The following is a 25,703-nucleotide window of genomic DNA, read 5'->3' as shown; positions in this document are numbered from 1 at the left end:
AGAGAGAGAGAGAGAGAGAGAGAGAAAGAAAGAGGGGCAGAGAGAGAGAGAAAGAAAGAGAGGGGGCAGAGAGAGTGAGAGAGAAAGAAAGAGGGGGGGCAGAGAGAGAAAGAGAGAGAGAGAGGGGGCAGAGAGAGAGGGGGGGGGCAGAGAGAGAGAGAGAGAGAGAGAGGGGGCAGAGAGAGAGGGGGGGGCAGAGAGAGAGAGAGAGGGGGGGGCAGAGAGAGGGGGCAGAGAGAGAGAGAGAGAGAGGGGGCAGAGAGAGAGAGAGAGAGAGAGGGGGCAGAGAGAGAGAGGGGGGGGCAGAGAGAGAGAGGGGGGGGGGCAGAGAGAGAGAGAGAGAGCACAATCAATCGTGAATAGTGGGAGACTCAATATTAATAGCATTGCATGTCCCAAGGTTTGAATGTTAATACTGTAACTGCATGGTCTCTCTCTATATTTCTGTCCTCTCATGCTTTTCAGTTTTAATCCTCAGATTTTTAAAAAATAAAAAATTTAAAAGGTCATAAAAAGGCAAAAGCATGAATAAGTAATATATACAATAATGAAACTGCATTAGTGCAAGTAAGGGCCTGTTTAAAATTTTTTATATATATATATATATATATATATATATATATATATATATATATATATATATATATATATATATATATATATATATATATTTTAAATAATAAATTCTGTGATTTGAATTGTACTCGAGTAATAAAGTGGTGAATAAATAAAGCATGAAGACCGAGTACAGACATCCGTTTCACTTCCTGTGTCCTCACCTGCGCCGTTTGTCCGGTACTCAGCATTTTGTCGTCCTCTCTGATCTCTCCCTCTACTTGAGGCAAGGACACCGCTCCTCCTGCCTGTCCGTTCTGCAGCTTCTCCATCACTCCGTCCTCCATGTCGCCGTTTCCCACTGGGAAATGACTGTGACCATGTCCTCCCTGAAAGTGAGAGAGAGAGAGCGAGAGAGATGAGACTCGACAAGAATAACTACTGTACAAGCTGCTCTAAAAAGTCAGTGTAGTGTTTCCTATTGACCACAAGGGGGAGCATGTTTTAACAGTCAGTACGTTTAAATGGACAACAATAATCCACTATTAACCCGATTAAGACAATACTGTGATTAATCAGATTAAGATAATAAAAAAAAAATTGCTGTTTACACGGTAGTTACTTGAAGTAAACACTAATCAAATTAAGACAGGTGGAGTACTCCTGTTTTAGTCGCATTAATCACCTTATGAACGTCGTGTGAGAGTTTTCACCGCATGTTGCGACAGGACACGTACACACACGGCAGTGCTCAACATTTTACAGCGAACAAGAGAGTTCGGCTGCGTCCCAAACCGCATACTTGCCTACTATAGGCCTGGAGTGGGGAAAAATACATGCATCACAGCTACTATATAGACGGTAAGTATGCGGTTTGGGATGCAGCCCACGGCTTCAAGCAGTCGTCTATTTGTCTATATATTCTTAAACAAAAACTATCAATGGTAGGAAGGAAATTATAAATCATAACATCATGGTATGACAACTATAAAGCCAAGGTTATGGTTTCTTTTCTGTGGCTTCATTATCTATAGTGGTGTAGCATAGCATTAATGCTGTAACTGATTATACTGGAACACCTATTTCCTCTAAAAGGCGTGTCCTTAAATGACAAACGATTCATCAGTTACTAAATCAGGAAAGCCAAGTCAATTTAGTCACCACACCCTCCAAGCGATCGATAGGAGAACGTGCTTTTAATATACTGTAATTGTCCGTAAGTTTACGTATATTTCATTTACACTAATGTATATACTCTGATATAAATGTACCGTCATTTCAGTAATATCCATGTTTTTCGTTATGTACCAATTAATGACGTGTCAAATCCGATAGAAATTCCGGCCGAGTCAGCATTTTTCACGCTTTAGTACTTCTGAATGAACTTGTATTGAAACGACCGGCTTTTTGACATTCCCATGTGACGTGTGCGCTCGATGCAGGCCACGGGAAGAAAAAAAAAAGAAAAAAAAAAAGAGGGTGTGTTAATAGCGTACAGGTGTGACCGTCTGAGCGAAGAATTTAGTGCCTGGTTCATTTTGGAAACTGGTGGGAATTTTAGATTGGTGTTTGTTTTGTTAATAAATCAATCGAAGAAACTCTAACTACGTTACTCTGACTGTGCGCAAACATTCCTGAGTCAGCGGAAAATCGTCACTTTTATTTGTTCCGCACTTCCTGTTAAACAGGTTACACAGCTGAGACAGAGGTCAATCCGTGTCTGACACGCACCCGGTAACGTGGTTTTAAAAACACACCCACCCCTATAAAACAGATAAAGTGGTGTGTGAGTAAACTGGGAAGGCGGTTTACAAAATAAATAATAATCAGCCTATACCCTCTTTGTATGTGCGGTGATATATCCTTAATAACAACAATATTATGACTATTATTATTGTGAGTATTATTAACAACCTTGCCTAATGTTTACTCACATTTCTTCGCTCTCATTTTTTTTTTTTTTTGTAGTTTTTTGGTCATTTGCTAAAACTCCTCTTGCACCGATTGTCCTAACTGGGGAAGTAGTTTATTTACTGGGATGGGATGGGATTGATGGGATGGATGGATGGAGAGAGAGTAAGTGAGTGAGTGAGAGAGAGAGAGAGAGACATTTCTGGAACGTTCATCACTTTGTGAGAATGGCCAGAAGGTTTTGTGATCAAATCCCATCATTAACACGTTACCAGACTCCTAACTGCCAAATAAATAAATAAATAAATAAATAAATAAATAAATAAATAAATGCGTTTTTGTAAAACACAATAACACTTCCGCGGCCTCACACTCACCCCATGTTTCGGTTTGAGGATCATCTTGAGGACTTTTTCCATAAAGAAGAACAGATAGAAACCTCCGAAGACGACGGCGGATTTGGACACGTAGTACGCCTCCATGGGGTCGAAACCGAAAGCCTGCACAGAAAGAAAGTCAGTTTACTTCTGAAAAACCAAAAACACGCACGCCATTTACTAGCTACGTTTTCTATCTATTCTAGAACAAGCACGTCAGACTCCAGGGCTGTGTCTCAAATTGTACGCGGTGTGATCACAATATACACTACGCACTCGTATGTAGCACCTGGATGTTTGTAGGTTAGTAATCTCGTCTATATCGTGCAGAACCGTAACTGCGTTCTCGCTTGGAGACTTAACCTTAAGCAAATTTTCAAACTGGTCTCTGGTGGCTCCGCCTCTTTTAGAAAAAAAAAAAAAAAAAAAGTTTCATCTAGCAGAAGTTTGTGTTTTCAGTTTGTTCCTCTGAGGGCCGCTTTTAAGGTTCTAGGAAGAACCCTGCATCTAAGGGGTTTTATGACAAACCTCTTAATCTTAAAAGGACCCTTTATTCATTAGTGGCTCTAGCACATCATCTGGATATTAATCCTTCACTCTTAGGAAAAAGTATAAATCTAGAAGTCTTTATTTATTTATTTATTTATTTAAAAAGTGTTTTTTGGTTAGTTCCTCTAAAGGGGAACCTTTAAAGGGTCTATGCACACCCCTAGATCTGAGGCTTTCCCTTTCAGAAAGGGATCCAAGCGGAACCTTTTAAGAAAGCTATCCAAAACCACTGAAGAACTGCCCCTCCCCTTCTTTTATTTATTTATTTTTTTTTAAAGGAACATTCAATTAATTTCTAAGTGATTCTAGCACATCACCTGGGTGTTAGCACTTCACACTTAAGCAAAGTATTACTATAGAACATTAAAAGTGTTTTTTTTTTTTTTGGGGGGGGGGGTGGGTTGTTCCTCTAGAGGTGAACCTTTAAAAGTTCTGTGCAAGGTTTCAGGTACATAACCATAGAAAGCCAGCCACCTTTAGTTACTCAAAGAACCCTTAAGGAATCCTTTTGGTCTCGTATACTTCAGAGTTTGTGTGTACACTACAGGAGTATATTCTTCACACAGCGAGACACAGGACTGGAGTCTGATACACTAAAACAGAAAAAAAAAAAAAACCCTCTATAAAACAGAAATGTCAGGATTTTATTTGTTTTATCGCCCAATCTGTGTTCTCCTCCATCCCAAATATCCAGCAGCTGAGACAGGTTTGCTTTTTTAGGTTTTGCACTGGAGCTACGAGGCTAATGTAGCTAACAGAAGTACTGTATATAGCTACCAGTTCAGCACTGCGCTGTTGCAAACTGCCGGTCTAAATAATCACACAGTTTCCTCAGAGAGCTTGGGGGAGTTGTTCAGTGTAGAAGTGTGTGGCTGGACTGTGACATGCAGGATTGGCCACAATTCCACCAGGGGCGTGCCGGATTGGCCGGAATCCATCCGGGAGCGTGTCGGATTGGCCGGAATTCTGTCAGGGGCGTGCAGCTATCCCTTCAGGGTTAGGGCTAGGGTTAGTCTGAATTCCTTCAGGATTGTGCAGCAGTGGGCGAAAAAACCAAAACATTCCTGCACACACCTCGTTAAGTCTCTCAAACAGACACGTTTAAGTGGTCTCGGACTATGTAGAACACACGGACATCCGTAAAACTGGACAAAAGGACATCACGTCATGTTAAAAACCAAGAGCTCCATCTTGAAGCTGGATTACTTTCTTCGACTCTGGGGTCACTGCATCAAACTTTCCATACGATACGGCATCTCCTGCTTGTTTATGAAATACTGATATCTTAAGGCAAGTGTGTGACGAGTTAGACATGCAGCTGGCACAACGCTACACTGGTAGCGCGACGCTTCCATTACTTGTTCCATTCGCCTCGTAGCTCCAATGCAAACCTTAGACGTCTTGAACGATTGACAATTTGGGCCAACCCCCCCGCCCCCGCCCCCATGACTAAATCCATATCTCAATGACAATATCCAATAATATATTAGAGTATACTCTATTATATACATTTACAGTATATTAGTGCATTATATTAGAGTATACAGATATATACTATATTTTCTGGACTCACCCGCCCCTACCGCCCACCCCCCAAACACTGGTTACAGCAAAACAATGTGTAAGCTAATCGTTTCTGCGTATGCCTGCATTGTATTTTGCCATTTATATAAAACACTTATTCATTCATTTATTTATTTATTTATTTATTAGAGTAGAGTAGAAATTTTGTAGCAATGGAAATTGTGCTCCACTATACTACAGAGATCATATAAATAAAAATACTAATACGGCTTTATTTGTTATCTATTTCTAATAACAATTGTAAAAATACGTATTTAGGGCCGGAATTTAGAATGAATTAATCATTTATAGTCCAGAAAATATGGTACGTTATCCATATTAAATACACCCAACCAGGAACGTTAAAGAAACGGCTCGACCAAACATGCTAATGCAGCTAACGGGAAATAGAAGCCGGTAGCTACCAATTAGCACGACTCCATTCACGTTAAGTCACCGTTAGCTGCATTTTCATTTTTGTCTTCTGAGATCCAGATCACCTCCCAACTCGTTCCCTAAGAATCTTGGCTTATTTATGAGCCTTAAAGGGTTTGTTTGTTTGTTTGTTTGTTTGTTTGTTTACTTTTCTCCCCAGATATCCAAGATTCATAGGGAAGGATTGAGGGCTGATTTGGGATTAAACAGCTCCTCACGTAGCTCCCCAGGCTTTCCCCACTCTCCGTCTGAAGAATCAAAAAGAAATAAATCAGCGTTTCTAATTAAACGAAGGTTGATCAGGACATGCAGATGTATAGAGTGCGTCCTGGAAATCGAGAATTGTTGAATTTTTTTGACACGTTTTTGATTCGTGATAAATGACTTTTGATTTAAAAACCAGAAAATCAATATTACAAATCATTTCAATTAAAGATTTTTTATTATTATTTCCCTCCTCCCAATACCCCCACCCCCTCACGCACTCATCTTAAGGCGCAGCTGCGTTTAAAATTTATTTATTTATTTTTTTAAATGTCCGTTCTCCTACTTATAACGTATACGTTTTCATTCTTTGGCTCTGGAGAGAGCTGGGTGGGAAAATCCTGGAGTCCACAGCAGCACTGGGTGAAAATACAAGAAAACCTACACTGCTTTATATTTAGTTCAGAATCTGAGCATGTGAAATGTTTATCCTGCCATGATGAACTCGGATATCGCCGTTCGCCCAATGCGGTCTGGTCGGAGTGCACCGACAAGCCCTTTTATTTCTCCTTACAGTGTATTCTTATTGGCTGAACACCGCAGGGACTTGGATATTATTAAACATGTGCGGCAATGTTTAAATATACCGTTACATATCTATTATTTTGCTATTGTTGTCTTCTTTCGGTCACGGCTAATACGGTCAGGGTTGGATCCGGAGTCCGTTCCAGGAAGACCGGGCGTGAGCCGGAAACACACCCCGGATACACGCCAGTAAACTCCAGCACGCCTAATGCCAACGCAGAGCAGCCAATCCACCTGCAAGGATGTCTGCGCGAGGTCGGAGGAAACCGGAGAACCCGGAGGAAACCCACATGCACGAATCTGAACTCGGGAACAAGATCTCCTTATTTTAGGATTATTTCAATTTAATATTTTTATTTCTGACGACCTTTCAGTTCATGTTTTACGTCACACTGTAAAGCACTTCTGAGCTGCATCGAAATGTAAGAAAAGGTAGTATATACACAGGATACATAGCTGCTTGCAAAAGTATTCAACCCCTGTGCTGATTCAACGAAATGGATCATGAGGTTGCAGGTAAAACGTATGGACAGGAAAATTATGCGTGTTTAATTAATATTGGTCATTCGGATGGATTTTGATCGATCCCAGATGGGTTGAATGCACTTGCAAGCCACCGTGTTCATACGTTTATTACAGAAAAACAACAACAACAAACAAAAAAAAAGCACTTTTACAAGACTAATAGTGTTTACACTAAAAACTGACATTATTATTATTATTATTATTATTATTATTATTATTATTATTATTATTTACCGCTTTATATAGTTTACGCTCGGCTAAAGTATAAATCTTTCGTTTCATTATATTCCGAAGGCGTCTTTGCTTTAGATAATTTCATCACAACAAATGGGGACAGAGTTTTTGTTGATATTCAATATTATATGAATATAATTATATTATATATTCAATATGATATTAAATGTACTTTTATACACTGTAAACTTGAACAATGATTATATAACCCAAGTAAAATGTAGCGGTGTTCGCTAACTAATGAAAAAAAAAAAAATAAAAAATAAAAAAAAAAAATAATAATAATAATAATAATAATAATAATAATAATAATTATTATTATTATTATTATTATTATTATTATTATATATTTTTTTTAAGTTCTTGCTAGTGCACTCCAACGTGTTTGTCGTGTACGAGATTTCCCCGCTGGTCCTCTCTCTGCTCATCATGGCAGCATAAACACACGGATGATGAATGGAATACGACATCATTTTTCAACGTACGCACGTTTAGCGTACGTTCAGTTACGCTGGACAAGAACCGACACGTTTTCCTGCACTGATCAAAAAAAAAAAAAAAAAAAAAAAAAAAAAGAACAGAAATCCGGAAATTTACTCCGTACTCGGTTATAATAGAAGTCTAAGGGCAGGTTCGGAATTCGGGGCATAAACGTTTAAAACGTGTGAGGAATGTAACGTTCGGGGGCGTGCGGGTATAGGAAGATAATCAACGACGCGATGCGGAGCTACCGTTACCAACCTGGTTATTTTATTATTATTTATTATTCGATTATTCCGACATCACGGTATTATACTTTTTTTTATACATTTAATGTTGTGGAACGTCTGAGAAAGACGTTCGTTCCTGTTCTCGCTCACGCTACAGCTGCTATAAACAGTCGTTCCCTCACCAGCCTTTAAGACCTGAAGACTTTACTAAGGCTGAAACAAACTTACTAATACTGGAGACTCCTTCCATAAATCTTAAACGTCAATGATTACACGTTTTTACGTTGTTTACATTTGTCTTATGCAGAGCGACTTACAGTGATCTCATTTATACAACTGAGCATTTGCGGGTTAAGGGCCTTGCTCAAGGGCCCAGAAGTGGAAGCTTGGCAGTGCTGGGATTTGAACTTACGACCTTTTGGTGTGGTGCGTATGCCATAATAGTTTCAGTGAATGAGCGGTTACTATAGAAACGATAACATACTGAGCATTAATATAAACCTGTGAGTATCAGCTCGTTTTATCGAAAACTAAAATCAGCACCGTCTGAACCAATCCGAATCCAGAATCGAAGCGCGACGTGGGACATGCTTTACGCCATGTTTGTTTTGATCCTAGACTCAGAAGCAGGATCGCCGGTCAGGGTTCTGATTCGAGAGAGGAGACGAAACGAGTGAAACGACGGCGAGTTGGAAGGATAGAAATCGTCTCCGGTCCCGCTGCGAGTAAATCGTTTCCTGTTCTTCTTCTACGTACGAGAAAACGTGTCGCGTTTCCTGTCCGGGGTAATTACGCACACTTCACATGCGGCGGAGTGAGAGAGATGGAGGTTGAAAGACAAGTGGAGTACTTCCATTAATCAAATGGGTGGATGTGAACTCTACCTCGGGGATGAGCTGAAAGAGCGCGTTGGAATAAAGCGTGCCGATGGCCAGAGCTATGAAGTAGAGCAGCAGCCGTTTGTAAAAGGTTTTCCTCATGAAGGGCACCACGCAGGCGCCGACCAGCGAACAGAGCGAGATCACCGTTACACACACGAACCCGTAACCCCACACTGAGCCCACGCAGGCCGGAGGGGCACAAAACCCAGAGAGAGAGAGAGAGAGAGAGAGAGAGAGAGATAGATATACAGAGAGGGAGAGAGAGAGAGAGAGAGAGAGAGAGAGAGAGATCAGGATTCATTAGTGTGGTTACAGATTTTCAGTGCATTTTTGAGACCTTGAGAAAGAGGAGAAAAAAAAAGGTTTTGTTAGGTTAAAATTTTAAATCCCGTAGTGCAGGGTGCGTGAACAGTGCACATATCAGATCTCACGTGATCAGATCGCACAGTCAGTGCCAAGTGACATTTTGTCGTTTGAAGAATTTCAGCCGTATTTTCCAGACATTTTTTTTTTTCCTTGCAAAATATTTCCCCCATGAGCCGAATTGCAGTATGACAATTCATACTATTGATTGATTGATTGATTGATTGATTTATTTGCAGGTGTCCTATGGTAGTCTGATCTGGAAAATACGGTACTGTACGCCATTTCACCACCAGTCATTAGAAAACATCATGCTGTCATTGAAAACCTTGAAGAGAGATTTGTTTTTACTGTAAGGTTTAAAAACCAACAATAACAAAAAGGACCTCTGTTTTTAAAATGCACCAGTGAACACAGACAGTCTTCTTTCTCTTGTTTCTTCCTCGCTCCTTCCCTCAGGCTACACTCTGCCCCTCGATGTAGCTCCGTTCCTTAGGCTACACACACTCACACACACTCCGAATGCATGATCACACACACAAACAACTTCCTTCACATCCTCTCCTCCTCTAAACACACTCGCTCGTCCCTCAGAGCATGTGAAAACCTCAGGCTATACCGAACCCCGTCATTTTAACTCACACACACACACACACACACACACACACACACACACACACACACACACTATCAGTCTCACAGGAACACTTCATTACCCCTGTTAATGAGAGGATGCAAACATAATCACCCCCGAATGAATGAAGTCTGTTTTCATGAATGTGAACTCTTTATATTATTACTGGCCTTTTTTTCCAGGTTCACGCGACCAAATCAATCAGTAATTATGCCTTAATTATCACTGAGCCATTCAAGCTCAAAATACAACTTTAAATCTAAAGCATGTGCCAATTTTTACATCTTTGCCAAATAGTGCTCCATTTAACAAATAAGGACTAAACCTGCTGCTAAATAGTGCTCCGTTTAACAAATAAGAACTAAACCTGCTGCTAAATAGTGCTCCATTTAACAAATAAGGACTAAACCTGCTGCTAAATAGTGCTCCGTTTAACAAATAAGAACTAAACCTGCTGCTAAATAGTGCTCCATTTAACAAATAAGGACTAAACCTGCTGCTAAATAGTGCTCCGTTTAACAAATAAGGACTAAACCTGCTGCTAAATAGTGCTCCATTTAACAAATAAGGACTAAACCTGCTGCTAAATAGTGCTCCGTTTAACATAAGAACTAAACCTGCTGCTAAATAGTGCTCCATTTAACAAATAAGGACTAAACCTGCTGCTAAATAGTGCTCCATTTAACAAATAAGGACTAAACCTGCTGCTAAATAGTGCTCCATTTAACAAATAAGGACTAAACCTGCTGCTAAATAGTGCTCCGTTTAACATAAGAACTAAACCTGCTGCTAAATAGTGCTCCGTTTAACATAAGAACTAAACCTGCTGCTAAATAGTGCTCTGTTTAACAAATAAGGACTAAACCTACTGCTAAATGTGACCCTGAAAGTAAAGTCTACAGTTGACCCATATTACTCAATCGGAAAAAGAAGAAAGAAAGTAGGAAAGATAAAAATAAACATGAAAAATGAAAGAAAAGATGAGAAACAAGATAAAGAAAGAAAGAAAAAAAAACACAAAAAGGTCAAAAAACCCCCACAAATTTCAAAACAAAGAAGAAGAAAAAAAAAACAAACGAAACAAAAAAAGCTATGAAAAAAAAAAGAAAAGAAAAAGAAGCTGAAAGGAAAACATTTCAACACTTATGTATCATTTAGAACATGAGCTCATATACAAACATTTCACTGAATCAACTGAAAAGTGAAAATATATATATTTTTTAAATCATTGACATCATCTGATTCGTCATTTCAGATTCCGGATCATTTCAGATTCCGGATCATTTCAGATTCCGGGTCATTTCAGATCCGTGTGATAAACAGATTTCCAGTTCCAGTGATCGGATGAAATAAAAAAGGAAAGAACCACAGAGGTTTAGTAGTTTCTCCCCGTGTGATACAACACCGGTGAGGGGTGGAGCCCAGTATTACCTTTACAACACACTGTGTGTGTGTGTGCGTGTGTGTGTGCGAGAGAGAGAGTGTATACTGGACCTCCGGCAGCAGCTGGAAGACAGCGGTGGAGAAGAGCGTCCCGATGGACAGAGCGATGAAAAAGACGAGGACTCTGCGCATGAAGCGTGTCCTCATCAGTGGCACCACAAATGCACCGGTCAGAGCAAACACACTCACTACAGTTACACTGAGCACAGCAAAACCCCACACTGCACACACATACACACACGAAAAATCAGAAACATAAACACACACTGTCTGTTTTTATTATCCGTGTGTCATTTAGCTTCAGTAAATATTCGAGTCAGCAGAAATAAAGCTGAGAAGAAGCCCCAGAATGGGCAGAAGACCGTAGCTGGGCAGAAGAACCTGGGAAAGAAACTCCCGCATTGGCACATGATCCCAGTTAAGAAGAAGCCCACAGATGGCCAGAGTCCACATGTTAGGAAACAGCTCTCCAGACAGGAAAAAAACCCAGGTTAGGGGGGGTGAAACAAACAAACAAAAAACAAACAAACACAGGTGGGCAAAAGCCCCCAAATGGGCAGATACTCAGAGAGAGTCAGGAGCCTCTAAATGGGCAGGAGCCTCCAAAAGGGCAGGCACCCCCAAAGAGAGGCAGGAGTCCCCAGGTGAGGAAAAAGCCCCAAGACAGGCAAACACTCCCAAACGGACTGGACTAACCCCTAAGTGGATGGGCAGAAGCCCCAGACTGGGTTTCAGATTAGAAAAAAAAAAAAAAAATCAGAATCATTATTTTTTCCACCTCTGCATTGTAACGCCTGATCATGCATCATCGTCTCTACACTTCCTTCTCTTATATAATCACTTTACACACACACACACACACACACACACACACACACACACACACACACACACACACACGTTGCCCTACATCCTGATCCTGACATCTCTCTTCCCCCCTCGGTCTTCTCTGTCCTTCTCACCGTCCTTCTTTCCCTCCCCCTTTCCCTTGGTGGACAGGGAGTATAGAGACGCTGCCTCGAGGCGAGGCAGGAGCTCAGCGCTGATGATAAGTTGGAGTTTATAGGCTGCTTTCCTCATCCTCACACTGACTCAAAGTGTGGAAATTCGATGATGTAAATTTATGCCAAATTGTAGATTTTGGGCGGAGTTTCTCTTTAATTCTGAACAGTTTTGGTGTTTTGGTGCAGCTGTCCAAGATTTTGCCGCATCGTTGAGAGATTTAGAGCTCAAACCTCAATCAGAGTGACTCTGGACAATCACGAGCCTACGTGAGCTCACGGAGGGGGAAAGTTAAAAACTTTCTGGCTTCACGCGAGAGCCTTCCCTCTGATTGGTAGACGTCCTGCGACAGGAAGGAACCACCTCACAGCAGGGAACTGGATTGTTTGGGTCAAACTCGGGTAAAAATCCAGAAAGAGAGAGAAACATTTCACTTAAAATCTAAGAGCAGACACGACCCGCGTAATTGCTGCCTTCGCTCTACGTCTAGTCGGCGGCCCCCACAAAGCATGCGCGCTTCTCTGGTCTCGTTCCAATCCTGCCTTTTTATATCTCTTGGCCATATACATCTCAACCCATGGCGTCTGGACAAACTTCCTAAACAATTCTCCCGTCTGAGCCGAGCCCAAAGAGCGGAGACGCCACACGGAGAACGCAGGAGATTTAACCAGCCTTCAAAACCAGCAGAAACGTGATAATGTTTACAATTATTCACATCTCGTTCGTTTTAAATCAACATCATTTCTAAAAAAAAAACAAAACACAACAACAACCCAAAACATATATACATTTAAAAAAAAGAAGAAGAAGAAGAAGAAGAAAAAAAAGTGAATCATTGCATCTACACATTGTCTCTCTTGTTCTCCAGCTGGCAGCCAATCAGAGTTAACCAAGTACGCACAATACAGACGACACGGGGCTTAAGCCATCTTCAGTAAAATAGGGCTGTTTTATTTGCATAGCGCTTTCTAACCTTTAGTTATAAATGTTCTTCAGAATACTTACAAGAAAATTTATACATCTGAGCAGAAAGACAAAAAAACCCCACCAAAATAAATAAATAAATAAATAAATAAATAAAGCTATATTACAAAATACCTACTAAAAATCGATTGCAAAAAGTTAGCATTCATCATGAGTTTTGGTGAAAGGAAAAACACACCCTTTTTCCGCCACCTCAAGAGAGAAAGAAAATAAATAAATAAATTAAATAAAAAAAAAACCCCACAAAAATTCCTTTTGTGTCTTGTCGGAAAAAAAAAGTAAAAAAGGATTTTTCACTGAATATTTACAGTAAACTAAACACAGTAAATTAAAGAAATACCAGAAAACATCACTATTTTGTAAAATATCAAAAGACTTACTAATAAATAAATAAAAACATTACCACAAGCACATTTGAACACGATGATGCATGAAATCGTCCCGTATAAAACGTCCAACGTAACGAAAATGTGCCGTTTATAAATGCTCTAAAATCAATACTTATAAATATTCATGAATTAATACATTTTTGATCTAAACTTCGACATGTTTTTCTTCTTTCTTCCTATTATTATTATTATTATTATTATTATTATTATTATTATTATTATTATTATTGACGCATTTCTGAAGAATTCATTTACGTGTAAAAATTGCTGCAGCATTTATTTTGCTACGTTCTTTTAGGAAAAAGGCAAAACATTCGAGTGAGTACTGGACATGTAAGAGGAGCGTGCATGTTCCTCCTGTATTCAAATTCAGGACATGTTAATCCTGTTAATCAAATGAAGGGGGAGGGGCATGTGGGGTGGGGGAGTTTCCGATGTGCATATTCCTAAAAACCTGGGTTTGTTGTTAAAAGGTGTCGGAGCTTCTGGGCCTTCTCTAACGTCCAGTGATGTTTTTCTGGAACTCTTTTAGAAATATATTATTGAGTACAGAAGATATTCTACAGTCTGGGAGTTTACCGTTATTCCGAGCAAATAATACAATGTTATATATTTCATGCGTGTATTTCATTCATCCCTGCAAATTTGTACAGATCATTTCTCGGTAGCAAAACAAACCGCTGCATGAAACTTTACCACGCACACGACAACGACGCGTTACCATAGAGACCTCACAATAACAATGCTACTGCGGCGACATGACAATGAAACGTCGCCATAGAAACCGGACAATGAAATGTTACCATAGAGACAGGACGATGAAATGATGTCGCTGTATGATTAATAATCTCTAGGAATGCTATATTGTCATGACTCGTTTCTAAGAGGCGTCTTCTCTCGTTCACTTACCTTCGGCGTTGGACGGTTTGGCGCTCGGTTCTGGTTCCTGCTCCTGTTCATCTCGACACACTCGAGAGTCCAGCTGGTGCAGCATGGTGGGACAGAACTCCTGCAGGCCCGGCCCGTCCAAACGGGACTTCTCACTCAGACCATGAGCCGCCAGAGTGCCTGTAGCTAAACACTGAGAACACACACACACACACACACACACACACACACACACACACACACACACACATTACAAAAGGAAAATAAATAAATAAATAATAACTTCTCGCTGGTGCTCACTGTGCTCTTATTCAGTTTGTCGCTACACTACAACACTGCGCGCTCCAGGAAAATAATCAACAACAGGTTGGCGCGAAGAAGCAGCGGATTATTTCCCTATAAACCGCACGTCCCGAGACGTTCCTCTTATATCACAGCAATTCGCCAACACCCGACAAGAACGCCACGGCATTATCTTTACCCATTTATACTCGGAATTTCAATTGGGAACAGGTTGTAGTAAACACCAGGGCGGTTTCCGTTCATGTGGGATCTCCTCGTTAACGTGGGGAACGGAGCACGTTATTAGAGTGAAGATAAACACGCTATCCCGTCTGGAAGAAACGCAGAATAAACCGCAGCAAGCTTTTCCTTACTGTCAGTCGATGCACAAATCAGATGCTGATGATGTTCCTTTACCACAGTGTGATACTGCCAACTATACATGGATGCATGTTGTTTTTCTGGAAAGCATTAAGCTGATTAATTTTTAATCATGTCCTGCACATTACACTAACGACAACAATATCCAATATACCAGTTAAATTCAAACTGACTGCCCCCCCCCCCCCCCCACCCACCCCAATTACAGAACAATATGTTGTCCTTATTTGGCCTGAACTGCAAAGGAAACCACTTGAACACGAGCCAAGAGCATGACTATATTCTGGGAAAGACAAATCGAGCACAAGGAGGAGTCACAAACTCCAAAAGAGTGTAACACAAGGCCCTGGTGCTCATCGAAATAAATTTAAATAATGCTTTATTATTCAATAACACCTTATTTATTCAGATAGTTTGTGTTATAAAATTTAAAAAATTATAATAATTAAATTTATTATTTATTTATTTATTTATTTATTTATTTTATCATCATCATCATCATCATCATCATCATCATCATCATCATCATCATCATCATCTGAAAGGATGATCCCTCAAAACTGATCGGAAGGGGGGAAAAAAAGGATGGGGGTGCAAACTTTTGCACTCAACCGAACACCGTTGTGCTAAAGTTTGGGAGAAAGATCACACCTGAAAGTCAACCTCCTTCCTGCTCATCTTCGCTCTTCCTGCTGATATACAGAAGTGTGCAAAAGTCTGCGACGTTATTATCGTCACCCAAATGACGAGAATATCGTTTATCGCGATTATGTCTGGGGAAATATATCGTCCAAACAAAAACTCACGACAGGCCTAGTCTAAAACGTGCTCATGTTTATATTTACAGGACAACCAATTCCAACGAACGTCGATTTACTCACTCGTTCTAATGAAGGTTACCGTTTCTATAGTGACGGCTCATTCACACTGACTTGTATGGCTGATGATCCACCGTAATATAATAATAATAATAATAATAATAATAATAATAATAATAATAATAATAATAACAACAACAACAACAACAACAACAACAACAAGATATGGTAGATACGGTGAAGTTTTCTGTAAGGAGAGGTTTATTTAACATTTAAGGAAGGAGTCTCCAAGTGCCAGCACTCTCTCACAGTCGGAGGTAAAGCCGTAACCAAGTTTTGCTAAACCTTCTTCGCCGTTTCCATGCTGTGTTTGTCTAGAACGTTTTAAATTAAACTGATATTTATTATTTATTTTTATTTATTTATATATATTATATATTTATTACATATTATTATTTATTATTATTATATTATTATTTATATATATTGTTATTATATTATTATTATATTATTATATTATAATTATTATATTAATATTATATTATTATTATTTTTTATTTATTTATTTATTTATTTATTTATTTATTATTCAGGTCAAGAGAGAGAAAAACGAGAGGCTGGTGAAGGACTGACTGTTTCTAACCTGTTATAATGTATGCGATCACAAGTTTGGTTCAGGTTCCACGAGATTAAACATAACCATGAGCTAAAATACAAAGTACGACGTGTCTTTCCTTAATAAAATTGCATTGTTGATTATTTTCCCATGAGGGGAAGCGGAAACTGGTAAACGTGGCTACTTCCTTACACGTGGATACCTCTCTTTAATACCTTCTCTTTAGCGTGTACCGGTTATACTGCCTTTACATTAATACTAATCGTTCTCATGGTTAATCCCGGATCAGTATATCTCTATGTTTTCACACTCAATTTATTAAGCATTCGCGCCATGGAATCATCTCCACCCTCACTATGTTTTAGCTATAAATATTCAGTCAGAAAACCAGCTCCTAACGTATCGGGGAGTAAGACACGGCGCAAAATGTGTCAAGGTGATGTTTTCAGTATAAACAGAAAGAGCTGTCAAAACATGACTATAAACTATAAATTATAACATGAAGAAAAGAATTTGAAGAAGTGGCGGTAAAGTACGCAAAACATTCCACACATTCCACTCGCAGACATTAAAAACGGTCACGGCGCACAATTCAGACCTCGGACACGCGCTCGTGTGGGAATCCGGTATTGAGAATCGCTCACCGTCGAGTGGTTGGTCATGGAAGTCGCGGTCATGGATGTCGGCGTCGTGGTCGTCGTGTCTGGTGCGTTTTCTCCGCTCTGCTCCGTGCCGAGGCGCACGAGGAGCGACCGGAGCTGCGGCACCGAGATGGTCCCGTTTTCTCCATACCGGCTCAGGAGATCCTGCAGGATCTGAGCAGGACGGAGCTCCGTCTGACCTCTGACCTCTCCCAAGGGCCAACATAACAGGCCAAGGGACAGGATGAGGGCAAAGGTCAAGGTCAGCTGGGTGCAGCCATTGGCTGAGGTCTGGGTCATGACTCAGGATCTGCAGAGACAAAAAGATAAATAAAATAAAAAGAAATAAAAAAAGCTGCTCAAGTTTTAACGCCATGCTCGCATCAAGGACTATATTCACGGGAGGAACAAGGTTATTTATAAAAAGAACAGACATTTAACACCAGACATACAAATAACATTCATTAAGTAAGTAAGTAAGTAAATAAACAAATAAATAAATAAATAAGCAAGCACTAGGGCTGGGCGATATATCGATATCGTGATAAACGATTACGCAATACACTTTTCAGAGATATCGTTGGTATGGCAATATAAATAAATAAAAAATTTTACGTTTTTATTAATTACAAATTAAATGGTACCAAACAGATGTCACTGATTTAATGTATTTAAAAAAATAAAAAAATAAATAATTTAAGAGAAGAAAAGCATTAAAGAAAAGTAAAACTCGTCAAACTCTGTCTTTTATTTTTATTTTAATACTGTTTTGCAGACAGTTTGTTAGCCAAATTACAAAATCGTGATACACATCGTGTATCGTAGAAATGGAAATGTCCTCGAGTACCGTGATACGATATTTGTGTCATATCGCCCAGCCCTAATAAGCGCAATTAAATAGGAGACATTTTAAAACGGATCGAAAAGTATTAAACGTTCCTTTTTGAGAAGGTTAAGCGTCTATACGTGTTTCAAATTACATTGTGGATAAAAATAAATAAATAAATAAAATAAAATATAAATTCTACAATTCTTCCTGGTGCTACATTATCATTTGCCTCCTTAGACAGCTGCACTAAAACAGCGTCGCGCTGCCCGAGGATTTTAAAACCCGAACAGTGCGAACAAACGCGCTTCAAAGTCAGACGAGTCCTACACGACTTCCAATCCGTGCGTTCCGTCTGCTCGAGTGCACGCCGCAGACTGGTCCGGTAAAGCCAGTGCTACACCTCAGGGCTGAAACCCGGCAGGTGTTTAGTGCTCACACTGTACGTGTCAGCATTATATTACTCGCTAAACACACACGCGCACGCACACACGCGCACGCACGCACGCACAGAGATGTGTTTCGGGATCATATCATCGCCATCCCAAACATTTCTCACAACAGGAGTGCTCATGCTGGAGATGTTTGCTTCTCCAGGTTTTCAACCAGATCAGATTCCTGATCAGCGCTCATGGGAATTTACACTGGGATGGAGATAGATAGATAGATAGATAGATAGATAGATAGATAGATAGAAAAAAAATCATTTTTAATTCTGAAAAGGAATTTTTACAATACATGATACTCATGACTATATAGGCTTGCTCCCAAACTTGCAGTGATACTGTAATTGTATTTATTAAAATAAATAAATAAATAAATAGAAACTGTTCAAAGCTCCTTTTATTACGAATGAAATGAAATCTTATTTATACAAATAAATACATATATTTATATCCAAATAATATCTTTTTCTCTGTGGTTTTGTCCTCATACTTTTATTTGCAATTTGTTTTCATATTTTTATTTTTAAATCTTTTTTTTTTTATTCGCAGTTTATTTTCATGGCTCATTTCACACCTGAAGACGATGTGTATTTTATTTATTTATTTATTTATTTATTTATTTTTGGCCTTGACTTTCTGTCTTTTAAATGCGCGACTCGACTCGACTCGTCGCAACACCACGCTCGCTCCTTCCGATCGGTTCGTGATTCAGTTTATTTTAAAAACGGTCAAAAAGATCGCATGATATCTCAGAGAAATGTATTGTGCCATAACTGATCACAATATCTCCATGATATCTCCATCATATCGGTCAGGCCTACTCGCGAAGACGGAATGAGCCGATTCACAAGAACAGGAGGGGTAATTAGCTTACTCCACCCGACGCCCACCCACTCAAACCCCAACAATGACCATTGTCCTACACCATACTACTCACAAGCAGGGTCTAAACATCAAATCGTTCAGTGTACAAGTCAAGAAACGCCGGTGACGCATGTGTAGAAGAAGTAGAAGAAGAAGAAGAAGAAGAAGAAGAGGAGCTGAAAAGCTGGAGGTAATCACTGTTTTCCAGCCGGATCCTGGGAGGAAACGCTGCTTGGAGACGCCGGGTCTACAGGGACGCGACGCCGCCATGGCGCTGGATTCTTTCTGCTTGATTCTCGAGTGGGGAATTCAGTACCAGGCAACTCAGTACCCACGGGGAACAAAGACTTCACGTCTGATCGGGAAATCGTTCGCTCGTGGGATTCGTAGAGCGTCACGTATACTGGAAATATCTTTAACATTGGTCATTGTGCCAACATTTACCCATCATTTACCAGACCTAGTTAATATTTTCTCATTTTGAGGCTGACGTGTAAGTGCACATGATTAGATTTGAATAGACCGTACCCAATATTCCAGAGTAATTCATGAGAAATGTACAATAAAAGTGCATGACAGCGAGAGACTGGAAATAGACAGGAAACTGTTCCACATTGTCCCAAAGTTATGAAAGTTATATAAAATAAAGAATTTTTTTTTTTCTGTTTGATTTACTTACTGAACTGATCCGACTAGCACTGTTTGGTCATAAAAATCAACCTGCAAGTCAAGTGTGAACCATTTTACTGTATGATTATCAAGTGAACCCTTTCTGATCCACAATATCCTCCTTGCAACTTTAGGCCACACCTCCTTCCTGCGTCTGATGCTGGCCGGGGGGGGTCTGGGGGACACACCAAAATATGTGCCGAGGAAGTAAAAGGATCCGATTATTTTTCAGTTCTGTGGCGTCCTACTGTACATTTTTAGAGAGAGAGAGAGAGAGAGAGAGAGAGAGAGAGAGAGAGAGAGACAGAGAGAGATACATGGCTAGATAGAGATAGATCGATAGAGATATAGATAGATAGAGAGGGAGAGAGATAGAGATATAGAGAGAGAGATAGCCAGATAGATAGAGAGATAGCTAGATAGAAAGAGAGAGAGAGAGAGAGAGAGAGAGAGACAGAGAGAGATACATGGCTAGATAGAGATAGATCGATAGAGATATAGATAGATAGAGAGGGAGAGAGATAGCCAGATAGATAGAGAGATAGCTAGATAGAAAGAGAGAGAGAGAGAGAGAGAGAGAGAGAGAGAGAGATAGCTAGATAGATAGAGAGAGAGAGAGATAGCTAGAGAGAGATAGCTAGATAGAGAGAGAGAGATAGCTAGATAGAGAGAGATAGATAGATAGAGAGAGAGAGAGAGAGAGAGAGAGAGAGAGAGAGAGAGAGATAGCTAGATAGAGAGAGATAGATAGATAGAGAGAGAGAGAGAGAGAGAGAGAGAGAGAGAGATAGCTAGATAGAGAGAGAGAGAGAGAGATAGATAGATAGAGAGAGCTAGATAGAGAGAGAGAGAGAGATAGCTAGCTAGATAGAGAGAGCTAGATAGAGAGAGAGGGAGCTAGATAGAGAGAGAGAGAGAGATAGCTACATAGAAAGAGAGAGAGAGAGAGAGGGAGAGATAGCTAGATAGAGAGAGAGAGCTAGATAGAGAGAGAGAGAGATAGCTAGAGAGAGAGAGAGAGAGAGAGATAGCTAGATAGAGAGCTAGATAGAGAGAGAGAGAGCTAGATAGAGAGAGAGAGCTAGATAGATAGATAGATAGCTAGCTACATAGAAAGAGAGAGAGAGAGAGAGAGAGAGAGAGAGAGGGAGGGAGAGATAGCTAGATAGAGAGAGAGAGATAGATAGATAGATAGATAGATAGATAGAGAGAGAGAGTGATAGATATATAGATAGATATATAGATAGATAGATAGATAGATAGAGAGAGAGAGAGAGAGTGATAGATATATAGATAGATAGATAGAGAGAGAGAGAGAGAGAGAGAGAGAGAGTGATAGATAGATAGAGAGAGAGAGATAGATAGAGAGAGAGATAGATAGATAGATAGATAGAGAGAGAGAGAGTGATAGATATATAGATAGATATATAGATAGAGAGATAGATAGAGAGAGAGATAGATAGATAGAGAGAGAGATAGATAGATAGAGAGAGAGAGAGACACACAGAGTAATTTAGATAGAGAGATACATGTATTTTTTATTATTTATTTTGTACAGGAATTGTACAGAGCCAGGAACAAACACAATCGAGCGATGAACAAACCGTGAAAAGCTGAAAGAAAGAAAGAGACGAGTGTGTGATGAATAAAAGGCACGCAGTATGCACGATGCTCAACCTGAGGCATGCAGACATTAGACCTGCCCTGTTTAGCAATGCTGCCAAAAGTGTGTGTGTGTGTGTGTGTGTGTGTGTGTGTGTGTGTGTGTGAGAGAGAGAGAGTGTGTGTGAGAGTGTGTGAGTGTGTGTGAAAGGCTGAGCGTCAGGAAATAGAGTGAGAAAGACAAATCAGAGGAAGAGTGAGGGAGGGGTGGGGGTCGGGGAGAATAGAAAAAATAAAAATCAGAAAGTAAACAAAACGAGGGGTGGAGGGGGTGGAGGGGGCGTGTGGGGGCGGAGCGGGACAGTGTGTGGTGGTGGTGATAAAGATGAAAGATTATAATCTGATTACAGTGACATCAATAACGTCCTAAAATCCTGACAGGAGTTTTAAAAAACTCAGAGTCAGCGTTTCAGCCCACACCAGCGCCTCGTCGCCTAAACAATACCAAAGCCTCTCTGCTCAAGGTTATTAGGAACTCGAGAGGAACGACCCGACCCCGCGAGATACGCGGCTAAAAGTAGAAAGCCTCGTTCCGAAAGCGAGCTGGAATCCCGAGAGCCGAGAGCTGAAACGTCGACACCGAGCGGGACTCGGAAGTGTGCCCGATCTCTAATTACACCGCGTGGCCGAGCCGACGTGAAGGAAAGGACGCTGAAGACTGGACTCCTTACCTTCTGGGACACGGTTCAGACACTCACTCGGCGGCCACTTCATTAGGAACACCCGCTCATTCATGCGGATAGAAGAAAAAATATCAGCCAATCGGTGTGGCAGAACGATACATCGGTTTATAGAGATGAGAGGTCAACGTTCACATCGAACATCGGACGGGGGAAGGGGAGGGGGGGGAGAGCATTACTGTAAATTAAAGTAAACCTCTCTAGCGCTTTAGACCGTTTGTCACTTCCTATAACATTTTTATTTATTTATTTTTTAAATTATTACCCCCCCACCCTTCATGGACGATCCGTTTACTCTTTAGACAGAATCAAAATGATTCATATATTCATATTTCATGCAAATGTTTTCGAATATGGATACGCATTGAAATAAGTTACAAGTATTTTAAGTATTGGCACCCTGTCCAGGGTGTACCCCTGCATCCTTGTGCCCCATGCTCCCTGGGATAGGCCCCAGGTTTCCCCGTGACCCTGAAAAGGAGTAAGCGTTATAGAAGACGTATGGATGGAAGTATATTAAGCTGTGTGTTATTCGCCCCCCCCCCAACAGGAATAGTCACTACTTGCTATTTTCCAGTAAAAACAAACAAACAAACAAACAAACAAACAAAAACAACACTGTAATAAGTATCTTTTATCAATTTGGTCAATAACGTGTCAATCACCAATATCTAAACATTACCCGTTACAGAACCGATTCAGAAACCGTCATTAAAAAGTTTCACAGTTAAATCGGGGTTTTAAAGTCGTCGTCAATATCTAGCGTATCGGAGCGAGAAATCTTTCACTTACCCTCCAAGCACGCACGGTAAAAAGTAAGTGCCCCCTCCTGCAGTCCCAATGCGACGATGCTCGGTAGCCAAAGGGCTTTATAAGAACTCCGCGCGAGAGAAAACAGTAATTACATAAGCGCTAACCTGCTATTAAACAAACACGCTGTACTGTTAAAAATGAGCACTTTACCCCCATGATGCATGGTGTATAATAACAGACTCGTGCTGGTGGTAATGATTAAGTCGATACACCGCACGACTGAGTCACTAAGCCGCCGATGGAGACGGACAGTGAAGAACAGCGGTCGCACTTTGTCCCCTCGCGTCTCGCGTGAGCACGGGACGTCCGGAAACCTCCCCTGACGCGATCCGGAACAAGCCGGACGTGAACGACGGCGAACCGTTTCTAACGTTTATAATCGCGCTCCGTACGTTAGGCCTCATTTAAAACCATCCGCAGGGGCGTTTACACAACGCGTGTACGCGTCAGACCATTTCCATTTCATGGGACTTTCGTGAATTCAAATCGGTTCATATCAAACGACTTGAAAGGAAAAAAAAAACAATCCAGAACAGATCCATGAATTAGGACAAGTAATATGACGAGCCATTCAATTAGGACAAAAGTAATAGCACCCTATAAACGGAGGAAGCGTTAGCGTGTGTGGTAGCTGATGCGCCGCAGTGGCCGAGCTGCATTACTGGAAGATTTCGAGCATGCCGGGATTAGGAGGCCCTCTTTCACGTCCACCGTTTAGTCGACGTGTTATCGTTTCCGGATAAAACTCTTTCGTGGAGTTTTGCGGGTGTGAGCTGTGCCGCGAACGTGTTTTAACAGTCGTCACGAAGCGGCTTTACAGAAATCTGGAGCTGCACCGTTGACGCTCGAGGCGAGGCAGACAAGTGGCGAGGGGAAAACCGTCCGAGAACACCAGGAAGGAGCCGTGACTCAAATCGAGGAACGAGTACAGCGCTTGTTTTACAGGAGATCGCGGAACTAGGAAGAGGATAAGCAAAATGGGACTCGGGTAACCGAGCCTCACAGGAGTACGGATTTCCGAGGTTAAAAGGTCCATCAGAAAACAGGAAGGCACAGAGTAATGGAAATCTCTTGCTCAGCCAGAACAGTGAGCTCTTATATTACAAGCCACTATGCTGAAGGGTTACATGTCAAAATTATTACCATCCGCAGAAGACATTTTCAATACAAATAAGACACACCAGCGTATTTAACTTGCTACCGAAAACATCCACACTAATGAATCATACGACACTGAAAACGAGTGAAAACGAAACCACCAAGAAAGCGAAACCAAGTATATTTATAGCGACGACGCTACACGTCACGACGAGGAATAAACGATCGACCGCTTCCAGGAGTGACGGAACTCGTAACGAAACTCAGATCCGAACCTCGTCGCCGTAAAAAAGTAGCGAACAAAATAAAGTCGAGAAAGATAACAGGCCTAGAGCCGACCCATGAGGAACCTCCTGCAGCGGTGAAATGAACTTGTAACGTAAATGTAAAGCAACAAAACCTAATGCAAACCGTTAATGGTTAATCTTAACGATTTTGTACAACGGAAGGAGAAAAAGCAGCAGGTTAAAATTTAGCAAGATGAAGCGCCATCTTGGAAAATATAATATAATATAATATAATATAATATAATATAATAGAATATAATAGAATATAATACATAATCTCATGTCACGTCGGTGGATTAACAGCTTTTCACTGGATAGTTTTGGCGCATGATTTTTAAAAAATAAATAAATAAAAACGTACTAATAATTTCTCATCCCGTCGTCTCACCGTATCAAACAAGAAATATGGCACGTCGCCAAACGCAACACACCGATGTTTATTAACGCACCTCGTTATCTGGAACGCGGCCGTGGTTTATAGTACACGCTCGATGATGGGTTTGGATGTCAAACAAATGAGTGCTGGAGACACAGCGGCGGAAAGGAAAAAAAAAAAGGCAGCGCATATCGTGATATCTGATGGCATTTCTATTACATCATGATATGAGATATATGGGTTTTTGTCTGTAGAACAGCAGCAGGGCCACAGTTTTGCTTTGGGGTTTTTTGCTTTGGGGTTTTTTGCTTTGGGGTTTTTTGCTTTGGGGTTTTTTGCTTGTATTTAACATCTGGAAATGTCCTGAACATCAGTAAAACTTAGTTTAAAAAAAAAAAAAAAAAAAAAACACACAACAATAAATTTTTCACTGTATTAATTTTTTTATATTGTGTTAAAAGTTTATAGTTTCTACCTATATTAATACGGTCACGCTCATCAGATTTCTCGAAATTTTACACAAGGATTTCCTTTTTTTTTTTTTAAACCACGGTCACACGTTACAAAGGAATACTCTCGGAATACTAGTTTCAGCCTCGTGAATATACATCGCCATTCAAACAGATTTTAGAATACCAGTAAGTGGAGGTCAAGGGTCAAAAGAAATGCCCCGGTTTCTTTTTTTGAGATCTGCCACTAGAGTGACTATGATTTGTTGAGTGTTTTTCATCTCTATTAGAGTTGAAAGGTTAAAAAGATATATAAATATAAATATATATATAATTTTTTAATGATAAGGTTAATATGTGTCTGTGTTTAAAGAGAACAAGTGTATACCAGCATCTTGATGTAAAAAGAAGAAGGGGTTTCATTATATTTGTATAAAGATAGAGAACCCTTGTTCGTGGTATAAACATCCCTTGCGTGTTGAATACTTCGGTAGGTCCTGGCTCGGACCCGGCGTTACGGACTGGATGACGGACGTCTATACAAATATAATCCATTTCTTAAG

At 40.4% G+C, this 25,703-nt stretch overlaps 1 protein-coding gene and 1 long non-coding RNA gene across 5 annotated transcripts in view; both read right to left on the bottom strand.

Moving 5' to 3' along the window:
- The window catches only part of slc39a14 (solute carrier family 39 member 14), a 35,168-nt gene that overhangs the window by 8,184 nt on the left and 1,281 nt on the right, over positions 1-25,703 (bottom strand). The window contains exons 1-6 of one of the 4 annotated variants that reach the window (XM_053674319.1): positions 22,910-23,196; positions 16,974-17,280; positions 14,254-14,425; positions 8,533-8,702; positions 2,844-2,966; positions 780-944 (exon numbers count right to left, since the gene is read on the bottom strand). In XM_053674319.1, coding sequence (XP_053530294.1) covers positions 780-944; positions 2,844-2,966; positions 8,533-8,702; positions 14,254-14,425; positions 16,974-17,270 — 927 coding nt within the window. In that variant the 5' untranslated portion in view covers positions 17,271-17,280; positions 22,910-23,196. Of the gene's footprint in view, positions 1-779; positions 945-2,843; positions 2,967-8,532; positions 8,703-11,020; positions 11,191-14,253; positions 14,426-16,973; positions 17,281-22,108; positions 22,250-22,909; positions 23,197-25,703 lie in introns of those variants that run through there. The other 3 variants (XM_053674320.1, XM_053674318.1, XM_053674317.1) reach the window with 3 other exon arrangements.
- Positions 9,185-11,014, bottom strand: LOC128628929 (uncharacterized). The gene is made up of 2 exons (XR_008393202.1): positions 10,392-11,014; positions 9,185-10,349 (listed from the first exon to the last, which is right to left on the bottom strand). It is a non-coding gene; the product is annotated as an uncharacterized LOC128628929 (long non-coding RNA).

Source organism: Ictalurus punctatus, chromosome 22 (assembly GCF_001660625.3).
Source record: "Ictalurus punctatus breed USDA103 chromosome 22, Coco_2.0, whole genome shotgun sequence".
Taxonomy (NCBI): Eukaryota; Metazoa; Chordata; class Actinopteri; order Siluriformes; family Ictaluridae; genus Ictalurus; species Ictalurus punctatus.
Note: the sequence above shows the minus strand (reverse complement) of the source record. Positions and strands in the feature narration are given on the sequence as shown.